General features: G+C 35.9%; 1 protein-coding gene across 1 annotated transcript in view; it reads left to right on the top strand.

The window, feature by feature from the left end:
* The window catches only part of dnah6 (dynein, axonemal, heavy chain 6), a 115,459-nt gene that overhangs the window by 69,803 nt on the left and 19,326 nt on the right, over nucleotides 1-26,330 (top strand). The window contains exons 55-67 of the mRNA XM_088624575.1: nucleotides 219-422; nucleotides 4,706-4,831; nucleotides 5,348-5,512; nucleotides 6,633-6,700; nucleotides 8,320-8,500; nucleotides 10,072-10,251; nucleotides 10,952-11,185; nucleotides 17,443-17,578; nucleotides 17,978-18,153; nucleotides 19,354-19,544; nucleotides 20,247-20,407; nucleotides 22,289-22,377; nucleotides 25,856-26,002. Of these exons, the coding sequence (XP_088480701.1) occupies nucleotides 219-422; nucleotides 4,706-4,831; nucleotides 5,348-5,512; nucleotides 6,633-6,700; nucleotides 8,320-8,500; nucleotides 10,072-10,251; nucleotides 10,952-11,185; nucleotides 17,443-17,578; nucleotides 17,978-18,153; nucleotides 19,354-19,544; nucleotides 20,247-20,407; nucleotides 22,289-22,377; nucleotides 25,856-26,002 (2,058 nt within the window). The remainder of the gene's footprint in view (nucleotides 1-218; nucleotides 423-4,705; nucleotides 4,832-5,347; nucleotides 5,513-6,632; nucleotides 6,701-8,319; nucleotides 8,501-10,071; nucleotides 10,252-10,951; nucleotides 11,186-17,442; nucleotides 17,579-17,977; nucleotides 18,154-19,353; nucleotides 19,545-20,246; nucleotides 20,408-22,288; nucleotides 22,378-25,855; nucleotides 26,003-26,330) is intronic.

Genomic DNA, 26,330 nt, shown 5'->3' with positions numbered 1-26,330 from the left:
GTCTTAACAGACTCACATGATACATAGTGACAGACTGATTAATGCTGACATTTAGCATAATTCTTTTTACAAAGAATTATGCTAAATGTGTGTTTTGAATGCCTAAAGTTAAACATTGTAATGATTAGATACATTTCAAAACATAAAGTTTTATCTGTCCCTTTAAGTAATGCAATTGTTTAGGAATTGTGTATTTCTTTTTCTTTTTCCCTCCATAGCTCATAGATAGATGGATTACACGATGCCAGGAGCTTGGCATTCCAATAAGCCCAAACTTCAGCCTTATAAACATATTAGGTGATCCCTATGAAATCCGCCAGTGGAATACTGATGGCCTGCCCAGAGATACTGTTTCCACAGAGAATGGAATCCTAGTAACCCGTGGGCGTCGGTGGCCATTGATGATTGATCCACAAGACCAGGTAATTAACATGGACATCAGTGTGGCCCTGCTAAGAAGCTGTAAAAACATTAACGTTATATGTTGTGTTTAAGATAATGTTTTTAGTAAAAAAAGCACATTGTCATTTTTTTTTTTTGGTTTTAATGAGAACTAAGGGCCTTTATAATGAATTACCATCTTATGGCCTTTTCTTGAGTCACCAACCTCTTTCTATGCTAATTAGCTGGGACCCGTATTGTTTTGTTTTAAGTGTGTGGCAGATGTTTCCGAGATACCCAATTCATCATTTGTTTCTACAAAGGCATTCCATTCTTAGACGGCATATAAACCATTAGTGCTTGTGACATTAGAGAAACCCCTGTTGTCAAATAAAGTGGATTTCTCACTGATAGTAATGGGAATTCTGAATGCTTTGTAATCAATTAGAATGAAACATACATCTTAGGCTCTGAAAGCTGCAGTTATCACACGCTGCAAGTAGTCCCTTTTCAGTTATTGCATTCAACATTACCAAGAGTATCCTTGGATCAACTTGTATGTTAAAACATAACTAAATACGATGCACTGCTATCTGCGCTTGACAGAAAATCTCAGTAGACACAGATAAAAGGTTTGCAGATTTGTGGAACCTGTTTATTTCTTTTATGGTTAAGATATGTGAAACAGAAACACATGGGTCTTCTTCAGCAGGTCAAAGCCACAGTCTTGGGAGAATGCTTGTTGTTTACAAAATTTAGGGGAAATCACTAAGTAATTCCCCCACAGTTTTAGCTTTTTTTCTTGTTGTAAGACAGTGATAAATATTGAGAGTAAAATATTTAAACCTTTTCCTGCATTTGGGAAAACATACTGAATCCACTCATAAAAGCCTCTACTTAGATTTGTTAAGTGCTAATGTGACTATCGCGGTTCCGTGCGGGCTCGTGCTCTCCGCCGCTCAACCCCACCAGTTTCGTCCCGCAACACCTGGGGCACGAACCCGGGTCCCTGGAGAAACGCAACAGGGAGCCAGCCACATGAGCTAAAGGAGACCTCCCCCATCCTTGGCAGCTGAGGTCCCTGCCACGCGCAGGGAAGGCGATGACATCACCTTATCCAAACTAGCTCCACTACATTAAGTGGTGTACAGTAGTGTAGGGTGGCACTGTGGTGCAGTGGTTAGCCTCCACATTCCAAACACCTACAGTATGTGGTAGGTTAATTGGTTTTGGGAAAATTGGCCAAAATGTGACTGCGCTGTGTTACACTAGAGGAAACAATTAGAAAATGAATGGATAGTTTAATTTTACATGATATTACTTTTGATTTGGGATAGGCTAGAAATTGCAGTATTGGATATGATTTCAGTTGGTAAGGTGGATGGATCAGGCCATTCATTTCAGTCTGTGACCCTTGTAACCCACATGTTCCAACACAGGACCTTTGGAGTCAGGAGTGGCAGAACTTGATGTGCTTTCATGATGGATGCCTAACCTCGACTGAAAATGAAATGACAATAAAAAAAAGCTGTCAAAATGCGTGCCCACTGAAGCATAGTTTAGTTTGCTTTTATTCCATTTTTATGATTGAATGTTTAAGCTGTAGATGCAGAATACGAAAAGGTTTACAGGACGTTGCAGGGGTGACACGCTGATGAAGGATACATTCGTGGGTTCCCTAAGAAACTGGCTGTGGAAGTCATGCACACTGTCACATCTGACACATCCATCAGATCTGAAGGTCTGGAGAATTGGAAAGATAGCACTGGCTAGTGGGAGTCCATGGAATGCAAATGGTCAAAGCAGAGTGGGGAAATTGTAACTGGCAGTGCTGATTGGATGTGTGCTACACAGTGCACATAAGGCAAGCAAATGACCTGAAGGTGAACAATGACCTTATTTCTGATGCAGGCTCCATTAGTATCTAAACAATAATGAAGCAAAACCCAACAGTGCTAAAGGTTTAGTACTCCAACAATGAGGGAGAAGTAGAGGACATTTGTGCATTTGAACGTACAAAGGAATGAGTATAGGAATTGTTAATCATTACTTAGTAAACAATCTTCTCTTGTTGAGTTTTAAACAACCTAGTTGAAAACATTTAGTTTACATCTTAAAAGTTCTACTGTGATAATTGGGCACCATCTAATGGCCTAAAGTCACCTTTTTTAGTTTAAAGGGGAACTGTAGTCCCAATTTCTCACACCGGGTATTAAATCTGGGGAACCAAATACATTAATTGATGGTACTGCAACATTTTACAAATTTGACTTAAGTGTAAAATCGGGACCTTTGTGAAAGTACTGTATTGTTGCCATGTTGTCACTGGCAGACAAGAAACCGCTAGCCTCAACCCGATTGATTTACGAATTATAACATAAAAGCAGTCCTCTCTGCTCACTAGTCCTTGTAAGTGAATGAGAAACATTGTCTCCTAATAACGTTAGCCCATTTTTTTGTCTTTTTGAACGAACTTATACATTTTAAACAATGCCTCATTGTCGAGCATTTGGTTGTTCAGAACATAGTGGTCGTACACCAAACAGAGGACTGGTTCAGTAGAAAGTCAAACAGCTTCATTTTCCATGGGATCATCAACTAACTAGCCAACAGATGGGTAATAAACATGGGCACTGATGTTACTGTCATTGAAAAGTTTCTTGATGAGATGAATAAGTACAGGATGTGCAACAGACATTTCACAGAAATGTTCGAAATGTGATCTACAGTACCTGCTGAGTGAATAAGTAAATAATACATTATTTGTCGGCAAAACTGTCTCGAAGTCAATATGCTGAATTCAATTAAATTGCATTCATTCAGCTCTTCAGGCAATGGCACAGACTATGGTGCAGCAAGATCTTCAACAAACAGTTGTGCAAAATTTGAAAATGAATATGAGTATAATTAGTTGGTTGGCAGGTTGCACTTTTTTTGCAATGCTTAGATAAAGTATATAAAAAAACACATTGTCTTGTATGTGTCGGTTTCATGAAAATAATTAAAATTCATATTGTATCAAAATGTGCTTTGTCTAAAGCATTTACAATGTAATAGGGTCGGTATTGCATCACTGGAAGTTTTGGTTCCTCGTTCTGAATCGCAGACAATGATGGCAGTCGTGACCATTGGGCATTGTGGATATTGTTTGTAACATTGAAGTGGGTTCTTTTGTTCATTAGCATCTATATTCAGTACATGGTACTTTACATTAGCATCTATATTCCTCTTACAGGAATATAGATAACTGTTACACAGGTTATCATTAGTGACATGGAAAGATTTTTTAGAAAACATACTGTATAAGGATATGTAATAGTGAAACTCTAGAAAAAATTCATGTACCTGTATATCTCAAATATAAAATCTAGCAAAACAACAGAATCTCAACTATTAAAGATACAGTAAGCAACTGTGTTTTTATCTGACCCCAGCTCTGACCCCAGGCTCTCTCCCTATCTGTGTGTCTGTGTGTCTCATGGAGAGCAAGCTGGGGTGTGCGAAAAGACAAATTCCTAATGCAAGAAATTGTAAAGGGTTAATAAAGTGATATTATTATTAATGCTAACTTGGTGTGCTGTTTTTGTTGTTTTGTCTTCTTTTCTCTTTTCAAGTTATAATAATTTTCTAAATTTTGTTTAATTTCTTAAATTAATAAAATGTATCTCATAGCATATGTTTTTCCACCTACACTCTTGCAAAAGATAATTAATCTATACTCCTTGCTTGCACAGTCAAACAGGTGCACTCACTACAGATGCTACAATATTTTGTATAGAACTATAGTTATTCACAGTATAGAAACATCTGTTTTCAAGCTTAAAACATAAATAAAAATACTCATAATTTGATATGCTATCATAGCAAATTAGAATAACTATGGTTAATGCTGACTGACAAGTGGTCAGTGAAAATCCCGACATCCATAAAAAAATGAAAGACGAATATTACAAAAAATTCATACAAATACTGCAAATGTTCCTTCAAGAATCCTACATTAATTTTTTGAAGGGTTGGCACTTCCAGAAAATCTGATTCCCAGAATCAGATTATTGGGGTTTCCTATTGTCACTATACCAGTACTCATAAGGTGCCAGAAGTGTAAAATATAGTATATCTTCTTTTAGAAAAGTTATTTTATTAAAGAAGGACCGATGTTCCAGTCATTATTTGTCAAGCATGCCAACCTTTAAGAGGTTAAGAGCTGCTATTAGCAATGCATCTTCATTCATTCATGAACTGGGCTATTGTCGATAATGTTGAAACCCTGGAAAATGTAATGATCTATTGTAATTTAAAAAGAGTATTGTGTCACATTTTCCAGGCAAACCGCTGGATAAGAACCAAGGAAACAAAAAATGGATTGAAAGTTATTAAGCTAACCGATTCTGGTTTTCTGCGCACCTTGGAAAATGCTATTCGATTAGGCATGCCTGTCTTGCTGGAAGAGGTACAGTACTTATTAATTTCTATTATGACAATACCAGCCTGTAGGTAATGTTGCTTTCTTAGGTATATACTTGTTTTTAAACCTGAATTATTCTCATTAGCATCGTTCCTTTTTATATACTGTATGGATTTATTTAGTTGAGGCTCCCATTATTTTGCATAGGCTCCCATTTGTACAGCTAGGAATTTTACTGAAAAAAATTCTAGTGAAGTGTCTTTCTATATGTTTCATGGTATTTAAACAGAATTGATTTTTCACATTACTATTTAGTGTTTGATAAACTGTTAATGACAATGACATCTTTTCAAAACTAAACGTTTCAGATGTTTGAAACCTACAGTTCATTTTTAGATTAGTGCTCCTTGAAATCTACAACAGAGTAATCATTGTACAATTCTGTGCATTATATCACAGTACTCATTGCATAATACTTTCAGTAATCTGGGTAATTATACAAATTGATTTAATTATTAATAATTCATTATTTAATTAAAGTCTTAATTTCTTTTCTTTCAGCTGAAAGAGACCTTAGATCCTGCTTTGGAACCAATTTTACTGAAGCAAACCTTTGTTACTGGAGGAAGAACACTCATTCGACTTGGAGATTCTGATATTGACTATGATAAAAACTTCAGATTCTACTTGACTACGAAAATGGCCAACCCTCACTACCTTCCAGAGGTACAAGACAGTCATCCTGAAATACCTTTCATTTTGTATTGGTGCTTCCACCAGCACTGCTACCCTTGTCAACAAAACAACAACTAAGGATAATAAAAAAGTCTGTAAATTCAATGCTGTTATAATGACTGCATTAATGGAACCGTGTTACATTAATAGAGCAGGGCATATATTTTCATTAATGTTTTTTGCTATGAACTTCCTACACAAAAGAAGAATAACAAACAATTAAACTTGCAAATGTGTTTAGATCTTCACAGTAGGACTAGCTACAGAAGAACATCTTGCAGATAAAATAATGACATCAGACGTGCCAGTTCTGAGGATTTCATTTATTTCTGTAATATATGCAGAGTGGCTAGAACAGAAACGAAAAGCAGTGAAAATGAAAAAAAAAGTGACACCCTGATTATACCAGCATCATAGTTCACAGTTGGCTGCCCTAAAACATGGTTTTGGTATTCCTAATGACTAATATTAATCAAATACCTGACTTCCTGCCATTTTAAACATCATATTCCTGTGAATGCTTGGAATGTTCTTCAGCTTTACACAATTACAGAAAATAACAGAAGCCCTAGTATCTTAATCAGAATTTAAATTGTGTTTTTCCACTCCGAAAAAATGTTTATTCTTTACCATTGGATATCTCACATCCTTTATACTCATTGATCCCTCTAGATTGTCAGATCTGGGCAATTCGAGACAAATAGCTAATGAGACTTGGAGTAAACTACAGTACTTCTGCAATCATGACTTTTTCATTTGCTGTTCAAAATAATAATCTACTGTATTTACTTCATTATTTTTGTTTCTTCTTTGAATGTGTTGAGAAGGTTGTGTATATAATAAACATCCTGCACTTTGGCTATCTATTACTAATTCAGAGGGTCATGACTGAAAGCCACACAATGTGAAAACTGAGTCTGAATACTTTTTCAAAGCGCTGTATCCTTTGTAATGTTTTCCATTCCAAATATTAAAATAGTCACATATACAGTATTACGTTTTTAGCAAAATACTCTGGATTCAATATAAATTTCACTGTAGTGCATGCCAAGGGCCTTTGCTTGTACAGTATTTTTTGTTGTTGTTTTTAATTGGAGTTTTTCCCTTCCAGGTGTGTATTAAAGTTACAATTATCAACTTCACTGTAACTAAATCAGGGCTGGAGGATCAGCTGCTGAGGTACGTGCAGTATGAATATCGCTTTTATTATCTCAAGTGACCAGCAATATGCTGCAGAAGAGCAAGGTGTGCTGTTGGCTCTGTATATTTTGCGCAGGGTGTATGGTCAGGTGACTGATATGGCTTGGTATTGTGGCAGTTAGTGTTCCGGGGTCTGTCTGGTCTGTTTGCATGTTCTGTCACTGTTTGTATGGGTATTTTGTATGGGTGCATTTTTTAAATCCAATCTCTTATTTAACCCGGTAAGTCAACTGAATTCACATTTACAATGACATGGAGGGTGTTCATTTACAATGTGGGACTTTTATTGGGGGTAATATGAGTGAGGAACCTTGCTCTATGCTACAACAGCAGCATCCAATCGGATTCAGGCCCACGACCTTCCAAAGCCCAGAGCCCTCACCACTACTTTACATTGCTGGCTGAATGAAGGTTTGGATTGGTTGGATACTCTTAATTGTCCCTGTCTGGGGGATGGAGTTTTTCTCAGTATGACCAGTACTGGTTATGTGACTAAAACAGAACCTAGTGACCAGCTCAACCTAGTGACCAGGTTGAGCTGAGTAGCTCATTTGTAGTTGTTCTGATCTTTTGACTCCAGACAAAATTCAGAATAGATGCATGATGCAAAGAGACCATGTGACTGTTTTTACATACTCTTAATTACCACAAATATGAAACATTGAAAATGTGGCATTCTTATATAATCAGCAAGCATGATTTTAGTTATCATGAGGAGCGTTAGTATTCAAGTAACCAAGAATGTTGTCTGTTATTTAAAATGATATGATGTCCCTAATGAGCTATAGATGTAAAACCTAGAATTTTATTGTGTGTCTGTATGTATACAGGGGAAGGCAAAGACTTTTTTGCTTTTAAAAGACGCCTCAGTGAATTTTGACTAAGTGCCATCGCATTGGAAGGGCTTTAGTTGGTCAAGGTGCTCTTGGCTTTCAGCACAGCAGACTGATAGGATTTTCCAGTTTTAACAAACGTGAAGCGAGAGATATGCAGCTCTTCCAGGTGGTGAAACCTGCAGCATGCCAAATGAAGAATGATTCTGATATACAGAGATTGTATCTGTAAAGCTGATGGTGTGAAATTTACAGGAGGGTTTACAGGAAATGAAAATTAAAACAACTGTTTCAAGGGTATTGTGTATTTGCATATACTTTGTTGGTTAGAAAGTCAAGAAGTGCTTTTGATATACTGTATATCATTCCTACTATTTTTAAATGATCATTTTAGTAATAATTTTACCAAATACAACAATTTAAATATTTTATTGTAGAAAGTCTACTGCATACAATAATTTGTTGCCTTGCTTCAGATATCTCAGTAGTTTATTTTAGTTTGATTTGTTTTCAGTTTAACAATCCAGTGTTACTGTAGTTCTAACCATCAAATAATCCAGAAAAGTTCAATAAACCATCAAAAAAGTTCCTAGACCAGTCTTGTAAAGAAAGGTGTTATAATTGTAATGACAGTAATATGTTCATAATACATTTACATATGCACCATACACATGTATTGTATACTGTACCCATATTTGTGTAGTATATACACTAGATCTTATACTGTACAGTATATGTACTTACACATCTTTCATTTTTATGCAGTGATGTGGTGAGGCTGGAGAGACCAGATCTGGAAGAGCAAAGAAACCAGCTCATTGTCAGAATAAATGCAGATAAGAATCAGCTGAAGGCAATTGAAGACAGAATCCTAAAACTCCTATTCACTTCCGAGGGTAACATTCTGGACAATGAGGAGCTCATTAAAACTCTGCAGGAGTCAAAGGTCATTTACAGAGCATTTCATTGTTTTTTTTTTAAACTGATAAAATCCATTTCTTTTAGCAGCTCCTTTTAGTGGGGTTTGTTGACATTGTTTTTCATAAGATATACAGTATTTAACATAATGCTGATCGAACTCCACAGGCCCCCGTCCCTCAGTCTGAATAGACATGTAACAGTTACTGTAAGTGAAGTGGGCTGTTCATTTGTCTGTGTATTATTCATCACAAGAGCCACATTTCTTCTTTATTTGATTTGTTATGTTGCTACTTCTTTTTTCTCTTATGCATTGTCTGTCACATCTTTCATTTCACTGAGCAAATTGCATTCATCTCTGTCTAGGACATCACCTTGTCTGTTCTAATAATGTTGTTACAACAGGCAGATCAGTTGCAGGGATTTCCCTTCATTCTAGTCTAACAGTTTAAATATGGTTGATGTTGTTAGCTATTACTAATTTGGTCACATCTCTTTGGTTTTATTTCTATGCTTGATTTAAAAAAAATATGTGGAAGCTATATGGCGTTGTCTTTTTTCATTTTCCTCAATTTTCTTCATTCCACAGCACTTCGTCTTTCTGCACCTGTGTTCAGTACTCATTTGGCCAGTAGCAAGCCTTGCCTTTCTTAATACCACTGACCTTTTAGAACTTGAAAATTTTCTGCGTATTTTGCTTAAAGCTGTAACTCTCTATGACATTTTTGACTGTGACATGTGAGAAATCTATTAGTTTTTATATAGACAGCAACTCCGTGACAGTTTAACAAAATGGATTAATTAGGTACAAGGATGAGACAGGTGATAGCATAATTAAGTCTTAAAATATTTTTCATAAAAATATTTTGTATCTATTCATATTCTCCTTGTACTGTAATCAAACTTTGATTTTACACACTGCAACTAGCCTAACAAATTATATTCTATAATGATTAGAGATAACATGACTTTCAGACATGTTTCAGAATTAATACTCAAAAAATTTCACAATTATGCTATATATTTATGATCTATGGCTATCACAGGCAACCATTCCTTAAAAGCAATTACCTATTCCATTTAATGGTGACTGATAATATGTTCAGCATTGTTCAACCAATTTTTATCTAGGGTTCCAAAGCAAATATTCACAGATTAAATCAATTAGTTTATGTCTACAAGAGTCAAAATGTGTTTAAAAGATTATATCAAGTAAAAGAAGAGTTAACCCTGTATTGGCAGTGCTGTAGAGGGATGTGATAAAACTCTCAAATCCGTGCTGTTTTTTTTAGATTGAGGAAGGTTGGCTGATAAAACTTTATTGCGTGTTCATATCATTTTTGCTATAAACTAAAAGAAAATGCCATTGTGAATTATCTTTTTCCTGCAGGTAGCTGTTCTACTTAAGCTTGTTAGAAAAGATGCTTCAAGAAAAGCACAATGACAAGCTGGGCTATGAAACACCACAGTAAAAAAAACACAACAAAATTCCCGCTAAATCCGAGTGAAAGCATTGTATTGTGCCATATTTGGTCTTTGTATTTCCACTCACTTGCAGGTTTTGCATTGAAAATGATCCTTTGAATTTCTGTCATTCAGGTCACGTCAGCAGCGATTAAGACTAGACTGGATGAAGCAGAGGCCACAGAAGTGAAGATCAACACTGCTCGTGAAAAGTACCGACCTGTCGCCACCCGTGGCTCCGTCATGTACTTTGTTATTGCCAGTCTGTCTGAAATTGACCCCATGTATCAGTTCTCCTTGAAATACTTCAAACAGGTGTGTCTTTTTACCGTACTGATCTGACAGCATCTTACAAGTGTCTCACAGGAGACAGCACATTTATTTACTTTTGACTACAACTTTAAGCATCATATTGAAGAGGGTGAAGAGGGTTATGGAGTGTAATTCCAGCTGTGTGAAATCCCTTTCTGTTGTCCATCAGCACTAAACAGTTTAGTTAGAAATGCTCGAGGCTTACGGTATGAAATTGTAATGTCATTCCTAATGCTTCTGATTCTTTATTTTGTCAGAAAAAATTAAGTTGGTGCTTTGGTACTATGAATCTATTTAACCATGAACAGCAATGTCTGTTTTCATAATTTCCATAACTGTTCATTATACATATTCAGTTAAGAGGATTAATAGTGATGGTAAAGTTGGCTTTGAGAATGAGTAGTTAATGTGTTTCAGTCTTGCCCTTTATTGACAATCATTGGTCAAGACTAGAAACCTTGCATAATTGGAGTAATATCCCACCATTTATTTAGTTCTTACTGGCAATTGCAGGTCACCTGTCAGTGTATACTGTACATATGTTTTCATTTCCCTGTGGGTTTTGCATCTTCATTCTTCACTAAATATTTGTTGACTTTACAGTTAAACAATTACAGTCTGTAATGTTGTCATCTTGTACTCAACTGCTTATTATCATGTAAGTTTAGCTTTCATCATTTGAATATTTTTTTTCTTATGGCAGCTATTTAACATGACAATAGAAACATCTGAGAAAAGTAATGATCTAGGGGAGCGATTGACAATATTACTGGAGCAGACTCTCCTCACCATGTACACCAACATTTCCCGAGGACTGTTTGAGCAACACAAACTCATCTACAGCTTCATGCTCTGCATTGAGATCATGCGTCAGAAAGGAGAGATCTCCGATGCTGAATGGAATTTCTTCTTGAGAGGGTCTGCGGGGATTGATAAGGTAAGGACAGGTGACTTTAAACATAAGTGTTTCACAATTAGTTAATTATCTGAGATGGCCACTTTGACAATTGCAAAAGTTTCTAAAAGTGAATTCATGAACCCTGGTGAGCATGGTGGCTTTGCAGTTAGTTCTGCTTCACAACTGTAGACTCCTGTGTTTGATTTTGCCCTTGGGTGTCCACATGCATGTTCATGCATGGAGCTTGCAGGTTCTCCCTGTGTTCACGTTGGTTTTCAAAGTGTTTTTAAAGTGTGTTCTTCCCATCTGCCAAACACATGCTGGCTAGGTCCGATTGACTGTCCTAAACCATCCCGATCCCCATGATCCTGTGGCCGTGGCATTCAATTTAGGGGCGGTCTTGAGTCTTTAGTCCCGCTGAAACTCTCATTACGATGAGCAGCTCACTCATTGTAGATGCGCTAGTGAAAGTGTGGACAAAAATTCAACTAGCCTTCCAAATACCATCTTAAAACACTGTGTCTGACTTGATATAAGGTTTCTTTTTGCCAGAGCCGGCTTGCATCTACCCAAAGAGAAAGTCACCAATATCTGGTTTCGAATTTGATATAAACCAGGCTGTGGTCTGGTAATTCCTGATGTGTGATGATATTGCTGCAGGTGCATGTCATTCTTAAAGGAATTGTTATTTTTCATTAAGGAATTCTTTTTTGTAGGCAGTGGCACATTTTTGGACTATATTTTTTAAAGGAAAATGTGTTCTTTTTATTTTTTTCCCAAGTACTGCATAGATTAATGTATTAGGTAGGCTCTAGGGACACAAAACTTACTGTAGTTAATCTTTGCTTACATTAGCATGTAACTATCAGATCATTCACCCTGTGACCCTGTGGGGTTTATAGTTACCATAGTTTCCATAGTTACAGCTATGTACATACTGTACAGTAGTCACTTACCAGGATGGAAACTTATCAAAATAACACAGCAGGTTCATATGCATGTGGGCAGTATTGGATAAATTAAATGGAAAAACAAAGATAACTTGACCTACTCATACCTAGTAACAGATTGCTGAAGGCTGATCCTGGACTCAAGCTGGTAATATGTGAACTGTAGGGCTCTGCATGCATCTTTGCTCCAATTAAATATTTAGTAGCTGTGCTCTTCAGTTGACACTTAATCTGGTCTTTTTAGTATAGTAGTACAAAAATATTGCTGATAAAATAACTGATGAGAATATTTAAGCTCTTGATTAAAATTATAGCTTAATTCATTTTTAATGTAAAATGCCCTGGAAAGGCACTGCTTATTATTTTTCTTAAATTTTGAATTATTTTTTTTTCCCACAGCCTAATTTATAATCACCAAATGCTATTAAGTTTGACCCACCTGTATGAGCACTGCTGTATCAGAGGAGAAATCAAGCTGACTTAAAGGCATCCTTTGAGATTTACATCGGTTATCTGCCATCTGCCACAGCTCTCACTACAGGCCCAAAATATTAACACAGTTAAGGCATCTGTGAGACAGAAGAAGTGAGAACAGTGCAAGCTCAACTGTCAAACCACAGGAGCTACTGTTGTGTGTCAGGCTAAGGAAATTCTGGGTTGCAATGCATTCACTCTATCCTAGTGATGCTCAGACAGTTGTGCACTATCCCCTGAGAGCTTCAGTCACAGCTGGCTAAGGACGGTGCTTAAATGTGAACAACTGATCTCTGAAATATAGGTTCCAGCCTCTATGCTGAGCAAATGCCTTTACTTGCTATGCTGCTGACAGATCTCCCTCTTTATATATTGTAGAGTATATAGTTTCAATAATTGGAATATTGTTTTGAAAGTTAAATTACTGTAAATAATAGAATTATCTTCTAGTTTAACTAAGTGCAAAATCAGAACTAAAATATTCAAACATTTTTATGACACTATTATGACTTTCTTTTCTTTGTTCACTGGATTTAATTTAAATGGTATTTGATGATGATTACTCACTGACCACATTCCAATACAGGTTGCCATAATGCTTTTATCACCGGAAAGCAAATGGTGTTTTTAAAGAATGTTTTTAAAAGAACACAGCATGGAATCTTAAGTTTAATAGATTCTTCACTTTCTTAATCAAAAACACTTGTCATAATACATATACTTCTTGTTTAAAACACAAGTGTTCTTCCCTTGTGTGAAATGAAAAACACATATAAAACAGCCCAGCTAAACATTAGTGAATAAATTATTATTTTATTTTAAATATTTTATATTTTGAAGAATGCAAAGCAAAGATGTTTGCCCTCTAGTACAGCAACAGTGTAGGCTGTGCATTTTGTTAAGCAGAAAATAAATTCTAGACTGGAGTCTCCTGTGTTATTTGATATTCAGGAGCAGGCCAGGATTCACATAATCATTTGCTGTACAGATTACTAAGGAAAGGTCACTGACATCTGTCAGTTCCAAACAAGATTACAGAAGACCTCAGCTACGAGGTTACCATAGTCACAGCACAAAACTAATTTATTTTTTTTCTTGAAAGAGAAATGCTGAATAACACAAATACAGTGGTTGTAAAATCTTCCAAACATACAAACATACAGTATTTTTGTTCTATATTATTTCAAAGTTTTTTGTTATAACAAGTTTGGAAAAGATACTGCTGGGTTACTGTAAATGAGAACTAGGTGGAGTTATACCACTTAGCAATTATAAAGGATGGGATGCTAGGCCCGTTATTAACCTGCCAAAGGTTCTTTTCATCTCCCAAAACCACCAGTGCATTCATAGACCACACAATTATCACATCTAATATCCCATTTATTTCAGTTTTTACACATACAGTAATGCAGTTTATTCACCAAAGGATCTTACCTATACAAAAGTACAAAGAAATCCCATGGATCCCAATTACCAACATATGTCCCCAATAAGAAGTCCCACAGCATTTTCCCCTGAAACCAGTTCTGGTCAGCGACCTGGTATGCTACCTTCCACCACATTAAGGAACAGGAATGAAACTCTGTGTAGTCCTTCAGTGGCTCTTAGACAAGTTTTCCAGTTCTGGCCTTCCTGAACAACATGGCTCCCCCATACTCTCCCCCAACCATGATTTCTCCAATGTCAGATAGGGAGGGAGGACGATGAAGCTGTAGTCTTTGGTCTGTCCAATGACTCTTCTTCCAAAAAGATCCTTTTCTGTCCTGATGCTTTCAGGGATGCTTTCTATCCCTTTGAAAGAAAGAGCTCCTCACTCTTCCCCCAGGGGGAGGACATTTTGGTGTTTCTCCAGGAAGTGGCTGCCCAAAGAAGGCCAAATGTGCTGATGCACTGTTTTGATCAGTTCCTGTTCTCAGGCCTTACTCTTAACCACAGGCCCAGTCAAACTAACTTGGAAAACTAGTATCTATGTCAAGAGGCCCTTTTTTATCAGTGCAGGAACTCCAAGAATAGGGCATCACACTTAATCAACACCAAGCGGTCACTGCCCCTTCAAGGCAATTCAAATCCATACAGCCTTCGACACCTGATGTCCAACACTCCAACTTTCCAATCTGTGATCTGTGAGTCCCTATGAAGTGCAGATGTTACAATTCAACATGGATTTGCTGGTTCCTTTCTAAAGACAGTGTTCAGGTTACTCATAAGCAGTACCCAGCTGTCCAAATCATGTACACCTTCAATGTGAGCGGTTCTCTTGGACGAGTTGACACCAACACATCAGCGGGAATGTGTTAAAGTTGAAATAAATATTCAAACTTTATCTATATATCCTTGTTTGTATACTGTACATACAATATATATAGTTGAGTATATATAATATATATACTGTATTGCATGGATGTAGTTTTCTTTATATTTAGAGTTTCTTAGCTTGTATGGACTTATACTTTATTTGTTTGATGTGCCACCTGTTTGACAGAATCTTGAGTGGTACAGAAGAAGCCACAGTGAAGCTATAAAACACAAAACTCAGTCTCCAACAAGTGTAACTCAATTGGGTTCAGTGAAGCCAAGATGATGAATAGGACACTGAATAAAAGAATTAAGGTCAATGACACAGCTATTTGCACAAAATCGATCATCTTTCTACAACCTTTTCCATTTTTTGTCTAAATACACTGCAGGCACCATAATCAGCTGTGATTAGAAACATGGTCATTGACTTGTGGTGTCTTTGTAAAGTTTAGCCCAGCTCATCGTATCCAATGCTAAAGATTCTGGAAATCCTATGCCATGGCATTAATATTCCTGTAATTCTACAAGGAATCTGTCCATTCCTGTATTAGCAGTTCTTAACTAGATCAATGCAAATTAACTGTTTACATAATGTATTGCTGTGTTGGTGGAAAAATAAACAGCCTTCTGGCATTTTATGAAATTGCTGGCCTCAGCAATGATCAAAATAGTCACAATTAAACCCTTCCTGATTATCATTTTTGCCTAGTTCAAGAGTCTTTTAATAGAAAGTCTTCAGATATATTAATATTAAAATGGAGAGATTGTTTGCTGCTTTAAATAGTGTTTAAACAGTGTTTAAAACAGCATACAATGCACATACAGTACGGTTTTCCTGAGAAACTGTTTATAGGGTACTCCATTATGTTCACACAAATATTACTATTAATTTAATTCTTGCTTAGCCATTTTTTCAGTAACAACCAAGCAATCTGAAAACAGAGTAAAAATGATTAAAATTAAGTTGCAATAATTTATTTTTATTTAATGGTTCATCAACATGCATTCGTGTTACATAATTTGGGTAGAGAACAATCAAAAATGGAAATTCATTCCTTTAGCAGGCATGTTTGGCTGGGGGTAGTGCAGCATCATGGGTGAGTTTTTGGACCCAAAAGGTTTGGGTTCATGCTCCCACTGCAAACACTGCTGTTGTATCCTTGAGCAAGGTACTTTACCCCACTGCACCCAGTTGTATAAATGGGTACCAGCATTCCTGCTGCTAATTTCTGCAGCAGACTAGTGTCCGATCCAGGAGGAGTCATTTGCATTCTTGTCTGCTCAATGCTGTGTTAACCAGGATAAGCTCTGGCCTTATGACCCGATGTGGCTCAGCCATGAAAGTTACAGTACCTACTGTACATGTCTGCATTAATATGAGAGCTGGAGACTAGTAGCGTTTACAAGCTAAAGCATTCCTGTTATGACTGTTGCTTGCCCTTCAAAGCATAAATTGTTCAATAGAGAGCTGAATAGAGTTGAATAGAGAGTGAAACTTAACATTACTGAGTGTCAAAGTAAGACATTCAAATGGACAAACGTAACAGTCACTTATGGGGTTTACAAATGACCTGCAATGGATGAGAGTATCCAGAGTGATTTTGCTTAACATGCTACGACATACATAATATATAATAACAGGCTAATGCTTCTGTATTGCCGTCTGCTGAAAGTGTTGCTGCCAGTTAAAATACCACTGGCTTCATCTGTTTAAATTAACTGCCAGTTCCCCAAGTTCAACAGACACTTGGAAATGGCTGCATTTTTCAAATGTACTGACTCCAGAATGCTCACTATATTAGACTTTTTATATATCAAACAGTCATACTGTAGCTCAGTTTGAGTGACTATTCGCTCTTGCAAGCACTTGAGAAAGTATATACAGTGTAGCCTTGTTAATTAAAGATGTTTTGTTTCTTATCACTGACCGACTGACACTCTGGATTATTATTTCATTTTTTAATTGATGTTATGTTGTGATGTTATATTGGTGAATGTTGTGACTGCAATCATCATCTGTGCTTCTAGAAGAGCAAAATTGGATATTAATTATAAAATGTATTAAGAATCACAGTGTATTAAACCATTGAATGTCATCATCATGTGATAGCAAAATCAGTGAGAACCACTTTTTACAAAACATTTCTTAATATAGGAATAAACCTTTAGAGAAGAAAAGAAACAAGTTTCTGCTATGGAGACTTCTTCAGGTGTATCTCTTGAAGATCACACCCAAAGAAATGTCCAGAGCTGAAACGTTGTTTCTTTTCATCTTTTTTTAGCATGGAATAAACCTTTACTTGTTCCTTTGCAACCTACGCATGCTGACACAGCTACCTGCTTGAATTATTTCTTAATATATTTCTGTATGAAAACAATGCACACATTCCTCATCATAATTTTCATCACTCCCTTTTCTTTAATAATACTATAATATAAGATTCTGAATCCAGACCCTGATTTCAAGATGCCAAATAAATATCCTACTACTGCTTTAAGAGTGTAAAGTCTTTGTAATGCTGGCAATGGGAATAGCAACTTTCAACAGAGATTTTCATTTCTTTTTCTGAATAGGAGCACACAGACAAGCCTGATGTTCCCTGGCTGACAGATTTCCTCTGGGAAACCTGTTGTGACCTGGAGGATAGGTTGCCATGTTTCAAGGGAATCAAAAAGGAAATGGTTGGCACTGCAGTTTTCATTAAACTAGGTATACGTTTTTTTATTGTTAGGTTTGGAGGTGAAAATTCTTTAATTCTACTTGAGCCCATTTAAACATTTTAACAGGAAACAATTTAATAGTTGCCTTATCTGCAGTCTGTGGTACGAAGAATCTGGATTTGTCCTAGTTTAGGTGAAGATAGAAGATAGAAGGTAACAGTGCAAGTCTTCGTTTGGATAAGAGTTAATGTACTTGTGAAAAGATGTCACACATTGACTTCTAGATCATTAAAGAGCACTTTCCTTTTCAGTTAAACATTAAATATCTAAAAATTTAATTAAATACACGATGACCGGCCTATTTCTGAAATCCAGTATGTTTTGCTACATGAATATTCACTTGAACATCAGACAAAGAAAATGTTTTGAAAGTATACATATTTTCTAGGGCGTCTTGAAATCTCTCTCAATCCGGAGTCTTGGGAAGGCTACATCTCTGAATTGCCACCATTCTCAGCAGAAAAGACAGAGGAAAAACAGACTGATGCCATCAGAGGTCACTGGGATGAGAGACTGGGATTGTTCCAAAAGCTCATCCTTATTAAAAGCTTTGTGGAGGAAAAGGTATGTTACACTTAGACAATTCTGTGAGCTACCGTGCTTGTTTGATCTCTAACATCTAATTGAATTTAGAACATTACTCCATCTATTAATGTGGGTGTTACAAACATAACTGATTGAGCTCAGATAATTTTCAGGGACCCTTATTATTACTCTTTCAGATGAACCAATTGTCAAAAACATATCAAGTACAATTTAATAAACAAAGTTTATTATACTACACACATTAAAGGATTATACAGTTTCAAATAAAGGAAGCCAGTTATCACGCCCTCTGCAGCCAGAGGGCGCTCCTTCTCTGTCCTGTCCCTAGTTTCCGGTCTGCTGTCCTTCCTGTCCCTCTCTTCCTTGGGCTATATATTTCCGGGTCTTGCACTCTGTCCTCGCTCAGCATTGACGTTCGGATGTCCTGAGACCCGCCTAGCACCAGGGCGCCCCACGTCCGCTCCCTGAGGGCATAGGTTTCTATACGGCATTCCTGAACTCTTTGCACTATGAGCCCGGGCCTTTTCCCCGTCTCGCCGCTACGCATATGGGTCTTTTTCTGCTCTCCTGCTCCCCACGGTTAGTCCCTTTGGACGTCCGTGACACCAGTATGATTGTTAGTCACTGTAGGTATACAGTAGGTACATCTGTGTTCAATATCCATGCAATCTGTGAAAGTGTTATTGTGTAATCTTCACACAGTGCTGTGGACTATCTGGTTGTTCTGATCTCTAAATAGATGTTTTTCATCGAATGTGTTTAAGAGCAAGTAACATTGTGCTTTGAAAAAAACATCCTAAGTTTAATTACTGAATGAATTGTAGGCTTTATAGATTTGTACATGGTATAGAGAGCAATATATAGGATTAAACTGACACAGGAAAACAATTTCTTTTATTTCCTTTCTTTCTTTTCTGAGTATTAATATATCTTCTTCTACAAATGGGTCTAGCGCCATAGTTCCATATAGTTCAAAAACTGTTTTTCTGCTTTATCTGCTGCTATCTTTTTATAACAACATCTGTACAGTATGTTAACATATGGCATCCTGAATATAGTTAGTATTTATTTTTTTCCAAAAAGAGAAATGTCTCAGTTTGAAAACCTAATATACATTTATTATACCTTTATATCCAGACAAAATGTTAAATGTCACGTGAGGTATTAAGTATTAAGAAGTACAGTATGCCCTGTTGAGTTATTTATTTTTCCCTGTAGGTGGTGTTTGCTGTCACAGACTTTGTGATAGAAAGCCTTGGAAAACAGTTTGTTGAGAATCCTCCAGTAGACTTGGCCACTTTGTACAATGATATGTCTCCTTCTACTCCGCTTGTATTCATCTTGAGTACGGGCTCTGACCCCATGGGAGCTTTCCAGAGATTTGCCAAAGAGCGAGATTATTTGGACAGGTAGGAGCCCAACACAAATCTACAGATCTAAAGACTTGATTAGCAGAACACTTGATATTTTAACAGTTAATATTTTAACAATTGTCTTGATGTTGCATCTGATAGAATACATGGACTTTTTAAAATATATTTCCACACAAGGAATTATTGATAGCTGATCTGATCCATGGCATAGATAAAATGTAAACCAATGACAAGAGCATTTCAGTCACTTACGTTGTACACTTGTAAAAATGTCATCCCCAACAGTTAGGAATTGTAACTACTATTGATGAGTTTTCCTATTAAGTAATCTATGATTATGATAAGACTTGATTAAAAATTACTAAGATCTTGTATCCTCCCATCTAAGTACTAAATAGCTTGTCACTCACATACAGTACTGTATTTTTATTTCAGTTACAAGTACTACCTGAATACCCTAACACTCCACTATTACACTATTACATTTAACTGTAGCTTCTTGCGTAACTTTTTTGGACTGATCTGTTTGTGGTCTTAGAACTGATGTGACTCAGAAATGACAGAATAATAATAATTAATAATTTCTTACACTTATATAACGCTTTTCTGAACACTCAGCTCAAAGCGCTTTACATGTAATGGGGACTCCACTAAAATGTTATGTTAAAGACGGGTGTGCATGTGTATGAATTGTATGTATCACCTTTATTTTTATTAGATGTTTTTCTTTAATTTCAGGGTACAATCTATATCACTTGGGCAAGGCCAAGGTCCCATTGCTGAGAAAATGATAAAGGAAGCCCTCAACACTGGCAATTGGATATTTCTGCAGAACTGCCACCTTGCTGTGTCCTGGATGCTGGCGATGGAAGAACTGATCAAAAGTTTCACAGAACCCAGTGAGTGTGATAATCCAACTGACTCTACACAGGGACTGTATAGGGACTCTACACAGCAGACATTACTACCCACCTTTTCAATTTTATCACTGACACTCACATCATCCTAGACCTATTTTATTCTGACAAAACAAAACTAAGATAGGTGATTCTTGTTTATAATTTCTTGTAAGGTGCATTACATCTTCAGCTAGGTCAGAGAGGGCTTTCATCCTGGGAGATGAAAGGAAAATAAGGCCAGCTTTGGGAAAGTTGTATTTCCAGAGGCTCTCTAGACAGTGCCTCAGCTATTTTCCACCACATTATTGCTACATACTGTATTGTTCCATCATACATCATTTGTGTACACTGTAGGAGGTATTGAGGCTCCATAGGGTTCCAATATCCTAAACATTTGGAATATTTTTCTTCATTTCACAATAATTGTTGAATGTCATTCTTTTAAAATTATTTTTTATCTGTAAAATGAATCCATTTCTATGTGTTCATAATGTTTGAATCTTGCAAAACTACTGTAGCCTCTGAAAAGCAGCCAAGACTGGAAGAATTGGCATTAACAATTATTTTCTGGAAAGATTATGTGTTTTCAGACATTTCCCTGCAACTTTTTGTGATCACCAGAGTATCTCTTTTTATTTTGTGGCTTACTCAGCCACATAAACACGTTATAATGTCAGGCACTATTACACTTCTGGCACAAAACTGTAGCAGTGTAGCAAATGTATTTAATCAGAATCATAGTCTAGAGTGTATTTCTGGTGGGTGCACAGTGAAGACACTCAACGCCTAGCAATTTTGTCTATTGATTTTTTTTCCAATTAGAAAAAAAACGAATGTAGTCAAAACTGTAGTCTATTTTAAATAATTTAAGTGTGACTTTGTGCTGGGATTATTATGATGTTAAAAAGCAAACCCTTTATGCCCGAGAGGCTTTCCAAAGACTATTTTATGGCACTGAAGAATGGAATTATTTTTTGGGCTTTACAAGTATGTGTTCTAAATTTGCTACGTGTACATTCTCCATTGCTCCAGCTTTAGTGTAGGCAAAACACAGGGGTGATGGGCAAGAGACTTGCCTTAGCTCCGAGGAACAATAGAAAATATTGTAAGGGCTCAGTATCATTCCTGTCTGCAGCATAATGAAAAGAGAAATCACAAATCCTCTGAGAAGGGACTTCTGAGTGAGGCTGCCTGTTCAGGTCTCTATAACAATGTATGCTTGGAGCTTAGAGATACTGTATAATCAATATATTCATGAGGAGAACAACACTAGACAGATCATGCAATTTTAGTATGAGAAATTGTATGCATTAAGCAGCAAACGTCTGGCTTTTCAGGGCTGCACTGGTATACCAGTGGTAAACGATATTCTTTTTAAGCCAGTGTTACAGAAAACTTTGGAGGTGGTGGGTCATACTTTGGGGTGACATCCTGACTTTCTCTTTAAAATATCTACAAACTGTAAACATATAAGACATATTTTCATGTTTTTTCAATCTTGTAGAGATCCACACTATCTGTCCTGTCTACATACTGTGAATTTGTTTTAGCAATTTTTCAAAATATCAAATTCCCCCCACCCCCACTTATTTCCCAAATTATTCATTCTCATGTATTCTTCCCAAAAACCTTAAAATAAACCAAAAACAACAACAATAAAAGTCTGAATACCATGTAAACTATTTTTACAGTTCTATATTCTGACTTACAGATATTTATTTACTTCGGAGAAATTTGTGTTAATGTCCTTAATGGAAAATCAATTTATTTAATGGTCCTTTGCTTTTCAGATATCATTGGAGTGTATAAAATGCCTTTCAAACATATTGACATTTAAATTTGAGTTTTATTTTTTGTTGCTTTTTCATGTTTTTTTTTCAGACACAACAATTCATGAAAACTTCAGGTTATTTTTAAGCTCCATGCCAACAAAAATCTTTCCAGTGACTGTTCTGCAGAATTCAGTCAAGGTAATGTACTGTACAACTTAGCTCCTCAATCACGATTGAGACACATTTATACTCTTTTACATTTATACTAAGTTTTTGCTGTATATGCACATTATGTGTCATGTTTAATCAAACCTTAACACGTTTATACAGTAATATGTCAGTTTATTTTTTTGCCTTTTGTTTTTTGGTATCTTAAACACACAAAGCAAAAAATAAGAATTCAGCTAACCATAATGCAACAAGCTTGTTTAATAAAATATGAAAAGTAATGTTGCTCTTGGCTAAAATGAAGTAATGAAGAACATATCGCAAAACCAAAGGTAGTCTTTTAATTTTTAGTTGCAGAATCTTGTAGAAAGCTCTAAAATGAAGATCCAGGCAATCTGGATGATGTCATTCTAGAAGATCATGTTAGCAGGATGAGGATTTAGAGTGTAACTTTCTAAAGAACCTGAGATTAAACATGTTTTACAGTGATTAATCTTGCTATATGTTTCCTAGATATATGGGCTGTAATTTGAATGAGCAGTAATTCTTTATTAATCTGTTTTATACGTTCTGATGTTTCTCAAATGTTTCAGTGTTTAGTTCAGTAATACACTGTACTAATCATTTTTGTTTATCATATCATTTCTGCACTTAGAAAATCAACCACACAACAGTACTTCCACGATCTTGGCTCACATGGGGTGGTGCATTGGTGTGTTACATAGGCTGCTATCTACTTTATATCATAAGCAGCTCATAGAGAAATATCCCTAGACATGCACAAATTATCTACTGTATGATCCTGGCAGATACAGGGATTTCCATCACATCAGGGTCATGTTATTAGAAAAAGGAGTTCTGGCTCAACATCTTCAGTAACAGTTTTTACAGAATGCCTAGTGCATTAAAATCAACAGCAACATTTGTTCTGTAACATCTAGTGTTGTTTGAGTTTTGGAGTGAGAAGCTGGCCTCACCTGGAAGCCTGATATTTTATGGAGAATAATGAAAGCTTTGGGGAAATAGTGTAACCTCAAGTTCAACTCCTTTGCAGTTTATAATCATCTTTTTACGAAGATGGACATTCTAGTAGAATTTGTATTGTGCGGTATTTCTTAGGGCTGATCTAAATTTCTGCTCAAGCACAAGGGGAAAGTTAGGATATAGTGCCGCTAAAATGTCTCCGTGTAGTATCAAAGGATGATCAAAGGTGTTACAGTATATCTTAAGTAATTGTAAATATTGCAATAAGAATGATAAACAATGTACAATAGCAGTGAAAGTTGGGGATAGTTGTTTGTAGAGTAAACGTAAATGAATATTTTTTTTGGTGGGTTGGTCAAGGTTTTAGTTTAAACTGAAACTACCTTTGCTGAGATAGAAATGACATGGGGATTTTAATGCACAGGAACTATAGTAACGTTTATTATTTAGCAATCCTCGTACAGTCAGAATACTGATTTGATTTCATAGCAATTTTGATTTTACTTTGTTTAGTGTCTTTCCTTCAGACATTCCTTCAGAATTTAGAGTACTTGTCATTGTGGTAAAGAAAAATTAACATTTTTCCACTTAAATTTAGTTTTAGCTTACAATTTTTGTTGAAGGTTATTTTAAGTTAAAAATGATTTTTTTTATCCACTAAAACGAAAACGTTTAGAAAGTTGTCCTAAAAAACCTTCTGTGGCACATTAAGCACTGTCTTCAGAAACTTTAGCTGATCTACAATACAGTACAGTATGTGTGAACATTTCTCAAGTAAATGCGAAATATAGAAATAGAAAGTAAAATGTTTGCTTTGTTTGGCAATCACTCAGCAGAAATTGTAAAAAAAATGTCCAAGTAGTGGTGCAGGAGTTTATGGTTGACATTTCTTCTGAGATTCTAATGACTTAAATTATTATGGTTTAACCTATTTAACCTTTCCTAAAGGTTAATATAATCTCCCAAGTTACCTACAGGACAACATTATTCCAATATGTGTGAGTGAATGCAGTAAGTGCTTTCCATTAAAAATCAGTAAGGACCCACACTATTACTAATATTAATGTAATTTAATTTAGGATAATTATACACTTTGGTATTTTTACTGTAGCAACATGTGTTAAGTGCATACTCAAGGGTACTACAGCAGTACATCCATCTGGAAATTAAACCTACAACTTTCTAGTTACACTTTCAGAGGCCTGAACAATTCTCCACACTGCCAACTTGTACACTAGGAGCATTTTATCTTCTTTCACTGTCTTGTTTATTGATTGACACTAAGCTTGAGTTAACCTGTTCATTTTTACAGCTACAGTAAATAAAATACATGTAGTATTAGAAAAAGACAAATCCTGGGTCATGATTTTGAATTTTTAAAAATTGCCCGGCAGGATCTTTTGATACAGTTTGTCAAAATAGCATTTATTATTGTTTTTGTGGTTGTTATGTCTTAATGTATTGTACTGTATATACATTCTGGGTTTGATATCACTTACTATTCAAATACCATGCACTTTTAATATCTCTCTAAACATCATAGAAAGTAATGGTGTGTGTAAAATTGTTTTCAATGTGCTCTAATTGTCTCACTGAAAGGTAGAAGAAGCACAACGTCAGTTGAATCCTGGAGCCATTTTCCAGGATTTATTAAAAAATAGTGTTAGACCCTTTTCTCAGTAAACCACATGACTCTGATAAATAAAGCTGGAGATTTCTTTATTACAACTGTATAATGAAAAGATAGACAAAGTTAACAGGTTAACCTAGTCACTCACTCACTTTATGAACATCAACAGGCTTTTGTTCTTGAAGATGAGCAGAATTTCCATGCAAAAGCATAGATTTTAATGATTGGTTAGTTTATTACTATATAAAGTGTAAACAAGGTCAGAAAGCTAGGCACCTAGGTCAGTCGTGGGCAATTAACCAAGACCCCTAATTAGCCAAGATTCCTGTTTCCTTTCATGATGCTGAATAAAGCAAAAAAAGAAAACCGTTAAGTGAAAAGACATAGAGAAACTTAAGCCAGATGGAAATGAGCAAAACAGTAAAACAAGTTTGAGGGCCTAATTGTTAACTCATAACAAGAATGGGTTCCTCCAATACTGACTTAGAAACCCTTGCCTATTGTAAAGTGTAAATTGTTTTTGACCGTATTCCTGGATTTTATTCTTGCCTGCTAAGAAAATACCAGTGGTTTTAATTAGCCCCTTAAGCTGTCTGTGTCGTAAAAGGTGTAGCTGATGTTAATTTATTTGATTAAAATGTTAATAAGGTTGTCAAGAATTGCTCTGGGGAAGATTATACAAGAAAGAAAAATAAATAAGCAGTTGCCTTTAAAAAATAAGCTGCTCTATTAATATGAAAGCTGGCAACTGCAAATTGTATGCCACTTACAATTATGGAATTCTCTTTTTAACTGCTCATTAAAACATAGAAAAACTTAATATGCATCCAAAACCTGTATTGAGGAAAAATCTTTACAGGCCAATGGCTACTACATTACCCCCTTTTTCTTTAGGTAACCAATGAGCCCCCAAAAGGACTGAGGGCAAACATTCGAAGAGCCTTTACAGAAATCTCAAACACATTTTTTGAAGAACACATTCTTGGAAGAAAGTGGAGGAAAATTGTTTTTGGAATCTGCTTTTTCCATGCTATAATTCAGGTATAGATTTGTGTTATACTATTTCTTCACACATACAGAGTACAGTTCCAGAGTAAGGGACATAAATTCCTCAGAGTCTTTGGTTTTAAGAGATTTCAAATATGTTTTTAGAATATTAAAAAGACTAATCCCTTAAACATTTTAAAACAGAAATATTTTAGTTTCCTTGATTTTTAGATCATATTAAATTGATGTTCTTAGTGCCACATTTAATTCTGAAAAATATGTTCAACTTATTGTCCTTGTTAAATCCAGGCAAGGATTCTCATTTAATTTCAGGGTTAATCATATAGCTTTTGGAGAACTTACACCATTACCCATGAGAAAT

The sequence above is a fragment of the Lepisosteus platostomus genome, chromosome 1 (assembly GCF_059453375.1).
Source record: "Lepisosteus platostomus isolate fLepPlt1 chromosome 1, fLepPlt1.hap1, whole genome shotgun sequence".
Classification (NCBI taxonomy): Eukaryota; Metazoa; Chordata; class Actinopteri; order Semionotiformes; family Lepisosteidae; genus Lepisosteus; species Lepisosteus platostomus.
The sequence above is the reverse complement of the archived record's forward strand: the minus strand, read 5'-3'. Positions and strand labels throughout refer to the sequence as shown.